Here is a 10,183-nt window from a genome sequence, read left to right as displayed (position 1 = left end):
TTTCCAACCGTGGTTATAGATTTCAAATAGGGTCATCCAAATAAAGACAACATTATTAGACAAACCCCATTAGACGACACAAAGGCATCCAATCCACCTTTCTTATATACTTCATTTTGTTCAAATCTTTCAACTCCCCACCAGTGTGAGATATCTCAAACTCAAACACAATTCACCAACACCTCAATACTCAATTCTCATGATGTCACCTCAAACACTCAGGGTTCTTCTTTTAATAGATATATAGATTTGTATCACATCACTCGTTTATGCTTACAGGTCACTTTAGCAATTCGTTTTACAATTACCATAATGGATGGCCTAGCAACAATCATTTTTTAACGGTGATCACTAAGGGGTTGTTTGGCAGTTGTTGAATGATTTAGTATATAATGGTTAAGTACTGAATGAAATATGGTTGTTTGGTAACTGTTATCTGAAAGACAACAAATTACCATTTTAACCCTTTGTATGATTTAGTACTAAATGAAATATAACTATTTGACAGATATCTGAACAAAACAATTGCTTTGCAAATATAATTACATATTTCATATTAATCGAAACAAGCATAACATTATTAGTTCAAAACAATATCTCATATTTATTCAAACAAACATAACATTAATATCTTCATTATATCTATCAAATAAAACAATGTACTAATTGACCATTCGTAATCTCTTCGTAAATAGTCCTTCGTTAGTGTTGAAATTCAAATATCTTGAAGAAACTTCTTGCACTTCAAAAGAGCCTGGAATCCAACCAACACTATAACACAACTAAACGAACATGTGTCTGTTAGTTCATGCGAGCTATATTCATTCATCTGAGCAACAACAATTAATAAACGATACTAAAAAAACGCATCGAACATCTAAGAAGCAGATCTAAAGCGGTCCTTCAATATTTACAAGTCGTAACCTATAATCACGGACAGGTATCAAAATATGTACCGAAAACATTAGGGTTCAAAGACGAACGCAATCAATTAATGTCTCATCAAGATTCATCGTTCTTTTCCTCTTTAAGAAATCAATTGTCAGTATGACAGTTCATTTTATAAGTATGAGTTCTAGAAAGCAAAAATACTGTTTACCTCAAGCAGATGGCCATATGCAACAGATGATATGATGACAAGTCTTGATTCATTGAATATTCTTTTGATAAGTCTTAGGTCAGTAGTTCATTTTACTTCAATAAAAGCATTTCAAACCCCCTTCTATTGTAAATAAAGTAGGCACAAAGCAGATTGTGAGAGATGAGCAGTTTCAATTCGTGAGAGATGTACTTGAAGAATGTTGCATATTCGATTGAGCAGATCGATCGTGAAGAATGTGGAAGATTTTCGATTGAACAGATCGACCATGAAGAATGTGGCTGATTCGATTGAGAGCAGCGTGAGAAATGCTTGAGAGGGTAGTCCTGGAAAAATAGGGCTCTAAACCATTAGACAAACCCTAGATGCAAAATCATTAAGCTATAATTGTCACCATTAAGAGGTTTTTTTTTTTGCCAAACAGCCCTAGCTTCTTACCCGATTAAGAGGCTCTCTCTTAATGTCGCAATTAAGAGGCAAACGATTATTTTAAACACCCCTACCAACAATGAATGTCATCATCTGGAGTGTTGTCATATGGTTTCAATACCGAATAATTTGTAAAACCTTTGTAAGAGGGTCCTCCCTTTTTAACCATTTTACAAGAAACGGGTAATTGACGGAAGTGACCCATATTTTTACCCGTTTCGTTTTCATCTTTTTCACTTTTTTCACTTTTTCACCTCTTCTACTTATAAAACAAATAGTAAACTATAATGTTGGTCCTTGTGGTTATCAAAAATAACATTTTTTACCCATACAGTTTTGGAATTGCAAAAATACCATCATAGTTTGCAAACACGTCAAGATTTGGTCCTTCCTCTGATAACTATTAAAAATCTGTCAAATGCGAGGCAATTTTCATATTTTTACTGATTTTTTTCTTTTACACAATCAAAACCGATTTTATATTTCGTTCCATGTACTTTTCGATTAGATAAAAGGGGAAAAATTGATGATGAAATTCGTAATTGAAGGTGTGTAAATCAATTTCATAACAAGATGGACATTTATTATCACAATGAACAGTGGCGGACCCATAAGTTATTTTGAGCAGGTGTACATTTAAAGTCGCAAAATCGTGGTTGATGCGAGAGAAAGTCAACGCAATTTGACCCGATAAAAAGTTAATTGTATCAATTTGAGAAATAAAATAGATTTTTTTCCAAATGAAATCGTCTTTAACCTTTCGAGCAAGATGCAAGACTACATATTCTTTTCGACATGTTTTTAACCGAATTCCATCATTACAAATAACTTTTTGGTTGATTTCCTAAAATTTTCCATGTTTTTAACCGAATTCTAATATTAAGTACGATGTTTTAATTTTAATTTAAATAAAGGGTTGTTTGTTTACCTCTTAATATTTTTATTAATAGACAAATTCTGAATCATTAAGAGATGAATCTTATTTGACAATAAAAACTCTTAATGGTTTTAAAACTCTCTGCATCATTTTGTATCATCTGTCTCCCTTAACCATTTAACGTCTTAATTTCATTGTAAATAAATTACCAAACAATTATATTTTATTTTGCACTATATCATGAAAGTCTCTTAACTATTTTGGTCACTTAATCATTCTACATTGAATCATTCAGCAATTGCCAACACAACCCCTAACTAAATTAGAATCAACACTAGGGTTTAAGCAAACGAAAAATGACTAAACAAATTTAGTGCAAATCAAATTCTATTCAAATATATAATTTAGAACAAATAAATAATGAAATAAAAACAATTCAGAGCAATCTTTCACAACGAGCTCTACCTATACAGTAACGTTATTTAATTATGAAAATTGGTTGGGTAGCTGACCCTGTTAGTTCGTTCTTGCAAGAAAACCTATAATTTATGGTAAACAAGGAAAATCAATAATGAAATTACAGTAATATAGTACGAATAAATAAACCGCAACAAACTTCTTGGAAACGGATAAGTAAAAATCGACCTTCCTCACGCACACAGATTACGACCTTCACATGTAGAAATCAAAATCGACCTTCAAGTACAAAAAATCGAAATCGAACACAGAAAGCGATCTTCATCTACATAAATCAAAATCGACCTTTACCTACAGAAATCGAAATCGACTTACAGAAATCGAAATCATATGGTCATTTTACATATATAAGTAAAATTTGTCAAAAACTAAAATTAACTTATTATATTTCAATACCGTCGTAAAGTAATCCAAACACTTTTCATAAAACTCCAATTTATCACCATATAAGTTGATAATCACTTTTACAAAAATAACATAAATTATTTTAAATAAATAATGTCAAGCACTCCTAAATTTTCTATATATTTTATAAACCTTTAATTTTCAATTATAGATTAGTCTATAATTTATACAATAAAAAATTATAATAATAAAAATTATAATTGTCAAAAATCATTTATTATAATAAAAAGACAAAAATAATTAAAAATTATAATAATAAAAGTCACCTATGAAATAAAAAAAATTAAAATCATAAAATAACATAAAAAATGGCTGATACAAATAACATAAATTATCTCTTCTATAACAAATAAAATTTAAGGGATGTTTGGGATTGCTTATTTAAAACAACTTAAGTTTTTTTTTGTAAAAGTGTTTATTAACTTATGTGGTATTAAATCGGAGTTTTCTAAAAAGTGTTTAGATTAACTTATAGCGGTACCAAAACTGCAATAAGATGATAAGTTGTTTTTTAGTGTTTGACAAATTTTGTTTATATCTGTAAAATGACCAAAAAAGACGGTCTTCTATATTATTGACTTATAGGAGTGTTTGGGATTGCTTATTAACTTATTTGATTTTTTAACATATAAAAATTTATTTTTCATCATTTATAATAATATCTATCTATAACAAAAATTTATATCAATAAGATTAATAATTTATATCATAATAGATATTGACCGACAACATTTACTGGTCTAAGATTTTCATTGCAATATGAAGAATAAAGTACCAAGGTGTTCATTAATCAATTAGAGTTTGAACAAGTTTGGTCAACTAAAACCAAGAAAACCATATCGGAAGGAAATCTATAAGGAGGGTCCCACAAAAATAGAAAATAAGGGGCCGCTTACTTAATTGCTTGTCTGGTAAGCGCTTACCAATAATAATCAACATTATGATTTATTTTGATGAATAAGATTTTTGTACATCAAAACATATCGAATGCAACAATTTACTGAGTAAACGCTTACCTGAGTAAGAGTCGTCATCTTCACTTACCGGGTAAGATTCTCCATTATTCTCATCACTCTTACCCGGTAAGATTCTTGGCCCTTCTCATATTCATCTGATAAGAAAATTTATCCGGTAAACACTTACCAAGTAAACGGCCCTAAACTGTCCGTATTTAGGGACCTTTCCGTTGTCAATGGATAAGGGTTCTATTTTTCAAGCAAGTTCATGGACCTTGAATTATATAGTGCTAAAGAACCCTTTTTCACAAATTACATGTGTTACGAATCAAACGAAATAAATTTTTTATTATATTTACACCCGTAACAGATTTTAAAATTTAACGTTTATAAGAAAAAATAAATGAAGTTTCACTAAATATAAAAGAAATTAATAATATAATCAATATTATAAGCATTCAATGTGAAAAAAATGTTGAAGTTGGATGTAATTTTTTTTTAAATAATGAATTTTGATTATCTATTTTAAAGAAATAAAGCAAAATTTCGGTCATTAACGGGACCCTACCCATTGTAGATAAACGATGAATGAAAAAAAGCAACACAAGTTGGTTTGTGGAGGATTGGTTAAGCCTTTGGAGATGTAGTGAAAAATCTCATCTAATCTAGATTTAAACTCGAGCGCTACCAAAACCCTTATGGTCATGGAGGTTCAGACTCCAGGCCATTAATGGCCGCCTGAGGATAATCGGCCCGAAAACCCACGGTTACTCAAAAAGAACATTCTTAACAAGCAAAATGTGCAATAAAATCACCAATAGACCATCTTCACTTGGTACTTGACATGTTCATATGTGCAACAAATGTGAACTTGAAAGCAAAGATGCATGGAATACTCGGCAACCTTTGGTTCAACCAATGCTAACCGAGCCTTTTGAACCTATCGTTGTGGATTTAAGATTCGTTAACTAACAAGAGGCGTGCGTGTCTTGACATTTAAAAATAAAATGTATCCAAGCTTCATTCAAGACAACTATGCAACTACTTTCCACCCGTAAGATCATCTTCCCATAATAAACTTCGAAAACAACCAATAATGAGCATTCAACATATCGACCTCACAAACCTTCGGGGATTGCCCATGCCGTTCGGACCATTTTATAAAGAGAATCCATATTGTGTAACTCTTGTAGAAGAATAAACATGTCATTTGGGTTTGGTAATTTACCAATCTTGTCCCGTTTCCCTCATTTTTGTTCTGCCTGTTTTGGTGATATACAAAAAAATGCGTTTTTGTCATAGTTAGGTCCTGTCAAAACCTAATGTCTTCCCGTGCGTGAGACTAACAATTTTTGTAGTGTCTTGTTCCATGTACTAAACGCACCCTTAAACAGTCAATCATGTTTATGTTCTTCAAGATGTGTCCAGACAGGTTTAAATCTGTGCGACACTTGCATCTTTCTACACTTGATCATATTCCCATTCACTGATAACAAATTAACCCATACAAGGCTTAATGGGAATAAAAGTAAACAGCCCCTAAATTGCCTACTGAAGTACTGAACGACTTATGGAACTTAAACCAAGAGATAAGAACTGGCTGTACTTTAAGAATTTACTCACTGGGTTGACCACTTCAACTGAAAAATCCCTTTCAAACGAAAACCCTTCCAATCTTTATAGACAGATTAATCCACACAAACAATTTATCCATACAGGAACAACCAAACAGCCCCTAAAACCTTTATGTTCTTGTAAGCTGTATACAAGCACAAATGTAACACCTTTACTAAAGAACCCACATGGTGCAACAACAAACACTCATTACCCCCTTAATGTGCACTCTCAAGTATTGTGAATTTGGAACAGTGGCTGCAAAGTGATGATGTGAATCTATTTTACTCATGATCTTATTGAGATTCATTGATACAAGTGAAAGCTAAAGTATTTACTCCAAGTTCATGCAATTTTCCCACAAGTAGAAGCAAGCATGTGCACAAAGTTCATGGCGGATAGCCATGAAAGGCTGAACACATGATAAAGATTATTCAACAACAAGCCTCAAGGAAGAAGATAAGCTCTAAACAGACTAAATTGACTACTACAGTATGCACTATTGATCAAAGGACCATAAAACTTAAGTATGAACTTAAATACCAAGAGATAAGAAGTGGCTCAACTTCAAGAATTTACTCATTGATTACATACAAAGATTTTAGAGTTCTTATTACCTCCTCATTGATCTCAACTCCTCCAACTGTGACTTGATTTGGTCCTGCACCAATTCCAATCTCTTTGAACAAACCTCCAATTCTAATATGTGTTGCTTCCTCCACTTCTCATCTGTAATGTCCCCAAATGGCAAATTCATAGATCCACCAAAAGGATCCAAATTCATTAATCCCCTTGAACTGCCACGAAGCCCATTTTGTGAACTGTCTAGCAACTCCTTGAACAATGGCAGTAGACAACTCTTCACAGTTTCTTCAACAAGATTAGGGGTTGGGTTCGAAGAATTTGAAGCCCCTACACCCACAGCTGGGGCAGGCTGTTGGTGACTGGTTTTTTCTTCGATTTTGACTCCACTCGACCTTGATCGCTTTCGTGATCGGGGAATTTTCTTCTCTGAACTGTTGGGGTAGGCACTACCATTACCGTTTTGCTCGTTCAAATTGAAAGTAAGGTTCAGGTTAGGGTAAGGATTACTCGGTTCTTCGTCTTCGAATCTGCCAACATCTGCAGATGCAACAGATGCAGGAGTGGAGAGGACAGCAGCTTCGGAGCTCCATATCTTACAAGATATGTCGAAAGTGATCTGATCATGGGGGGTTTTGAAGACGTAATCCTTGCCTGAACTGATCTTACTGAGAACATTCCGATACTTCTTTTTCAATCTCCTTAGCTTCTCAACCAACTGATTCTTGTTGAAATCCAACTGCAATTTATTCTTGATCTGGTCATAAAAAGCAGTCGTATCATGGTGGTGATGGTGGTGGAACGAATTGTTGACAACAAGCTGGTTGGTGTAATCAAAGAATCCCTGTAACAGCTCAATCTCATCCTCATCTGTCCACAACCGCTGGAACAACCGCCGAGACTCATCTAAAGGCATAATTTTCTTCTGTTCCAAAACAACATCAGATCGGGGAACGGGAGTGACGTCAACCGTACTAGTTATCGCTGCCGTTGGTGTAGCGGCTACGGTATCGGTATCGGCGGCGGTGGGAACACCAGGTACAGCTATGGTGACTTCACCGACGCCGGAGGACATGGAATCATCCTCCTCCTCGTCATCAACCAAGTCAACATCATCTTCTTCGACGTTCTGATTCCTTAGGGTTAGATCTTCGTCTTCGGTGTCATCATCTTCGTCTAGATCTTCGCCGTAGACGGTGGTGATGTGGTCGTCTTCTTGAGAAGCCATGGTGATGGTCGTCGTTGTGGTTGAGTTGGTTGGTAATGGTGGTTGGGTATGATCTAATCTAGGGTTCGGTGCCAAACATAGAGGAGGGTTTGGTTGGGTGCAGCAGGTTAGGCCAGACTGAGTGGAGGACCACGGAAAGTAGCGTGGAACGTGGGCATGGCGTGTCTCCTTTGATTTGCTTACAGAATTTTATTTTTTTCTAAATACTTCAAAATTTATAAGCTGAAAGTAAAAAAAATTGAATCTTCCCAGCAAAAACATTAATCTTTATATTGTTTTGCTGTAAAGTTTTAAGTGTAAAAATATTGTATCACGTATCTTATGAAAACAGTTTTGTCTCATATGATCCCAAATCTATAATAACATATACATATCTTTTCACAATAATTAGTAGATTATGAAAAAAGTTGATCAATTTACGAGAAGATGGTAAATTTCAATATCATATATGATTGTATGCGATACGTCTGTTGCTATTTGTATATAAAAGGTGATGGAACAACTCAAAGATTGATATGAATTTCCGCAATGCTTTGAAAACAAACCATAAATGCTTCGGAGAACCACTTGTACCATAATTTTCGAAAGGACCACATACGTTGCAAAACAAATCACAAACACTTTGAAAAGTAAGGCTGACAAATATAACACGTAAATCCTATTTTGTGACGATATGCTAATTTACGGTAAAAATTGGATCTCGAAAACTTTTATGACGGTGATTGAAATAGAAGACACATAACTAAATGTGGGATAACGATTTCGATGTGGGAAATTTTTATGAACGATGATCAAATTGCAACATAAGTGAACGGAAAAAGACATCGTACCATTTTTTTTATATTTATTGAAATAAAGGAGGTTTAAAATATAAACCGTCTCATTCGTACAAATTAATCAACTGAGATATTTATGAAAATGAATCATATTTTATGATTTGAATATTTACGGAATATGATAAGAGTTTATCAATGTTCAAAAGGGCGCGCCATGGCGCGATATGACACAAGACGTGTCTTCGCCGTTACGAAATGACATAGCGTTTTTGTAAGGTGTGACTCATGCCATGGCATATTGAGAAGCGCCATGACGCTCCACAATACGCGTTTTTTGTAATACGTGGTTTTTTTCCAATTCTTTTATTTTTTATTTTTTGTGTTTTTACATTTTTATAGATCTAACTAATCATATCACTCACAGTTTTCACAAATTCATAAACGTTACAGACTTACGGTTAAAATGAAGTTGTAAAATTACTTTTCTAATAACTATTTTAAATATTTAATCAAAAACCTATTTTTATAATAATAATCTATATGATTTTTCTTCTTCTAATATGACATTTTTTAATATCATTATCTGATTAGATAATATATAGAAAACATATATCTACATATATAATTCTATACATGGCATACAAATTTGTCGCCTTATATCACGCCTTGAAAAACGCCGCATGTAAGTCTTGAGGCTTGACCTCACCACCACGCCACGCTTCACGCCTTTTTGAACCTTGGAGTTTATTAATTATGATCAACGTTTTATATTAAAGAATCAATCGAGATATTTATAAAGTCAGATATTTATTAAAATCCATTTGTGGTGTTTAGGGCTTCTTAACACAATCAGTAGGACCTGTTTTTAAAAAAAGATTCTTTAAATACGATGTTGAAACTATTAACCATTGCTTCATACATCGTTTCAACGTTTTTTTTATTGTGGAAGGGTATTTTTAATTGGTGAGGGTGGCATCTTTCGGCACCAGTATCGATTGTAGAGTTGATTGAGTTAGGTAAACTACGTGGGTGGCGGTTGTCCATGGATGTCCCTTGGGCCTATTCTTTWTCGGATACGAGAGCAGGAAGAGCTTCTATTCCATCAACACAAGTTATTCCAGCAACAACTCTTACTGTAACAAAACTAGGACCGTCAACTCCAACTGTCCTTACAGGCGAAAGCCGCCTCCTTGAATAGAGTACGGAGCTACCCAGCTTCTCTTAACGCCGAGTAGTAGAAAAACCGCTTTCCCAAGCTGGCTGGATGAGTACTATGGAAGAGTTGGTGAACATTGTTCTAACTCATAAATCTAAGATGACAACTACTCCCAGTCTCTGGTCAATGCATACTCATGCTGATGCTAGAATAGCTTTTCCCCTCACCCGTACCTGGGAAGAGAAAGTACAACCTCTGCTGCATCCTATCCTCTACTTTAGTAGAATTCTTTTGTTCTAGAATCACAGACATTGGTTAATGGTACCACAAACTTTCTGGTTATGTCCTATCTACTCTTACAGACCTTCCCTTTGAGCAGACTAAGAAGAAGCCCACGTAGCGATAGCAGTTTCTCTCTTTCCATTGGGTCTCAAAATGTGCCAAAAATTTTAACATCTCGTGGGCTGATTGATGTGGGTGGTGGCATGGTCTTGTTGGTTAGCTCCTTGTCGTTGTAGGTTTCTTTTTCTTTTTGTTGTTATATGTTTCACTTTTTTAGAAGACTGTGGTTCTTTTTCTATATC

The 10,183-nt window shown here is 34.2% G+C and overlaps 1 protein-coding gene across 1 annotated transcript; it reads right to left on the bottom strand.

Moving 5' to 3' along the window:
- Positions 1–6,126: 6,126 nt before the first annotated feature.
- LOC112525554 (probable transcription factor At5g28040) lies at positions 6,127–7,772 on the bottom strand. The gene has a single exon (XM_025135732.1). It carries the CDS (start codon positions 7,665–7,667, stop codon positions 6,471–6,473), a length of 1,197 nt encoding a protein of 398 aa, XP_024991500.1. The 5' UTR covers positions 7,668–7,772; the 3' UTR covers positions 6,127–6,470.
- Between the last annotated feature and the right edge of the window lie 2,411 nt (positions 7,773–10,183).

Source organism: Cynara cardunculus, assembly GCF_001531365.2.
Source record: "Cynara cardunculus var. scolymus isolate 2C chromosome LG 1, CcrdV1, whole genome shotgun sequence".
NCBI classification, from domain to species: Eukaryota; Viridiplantae; Streptophyta; class Magnoliopsida; order Asterales; family Asteraceae; genus Cynara; species Cynara cardunculus.
Note: the sequence above shows the minus strand (reverse complement) of the source record. Positions and strands in the feature narration are given on the sequence as shown.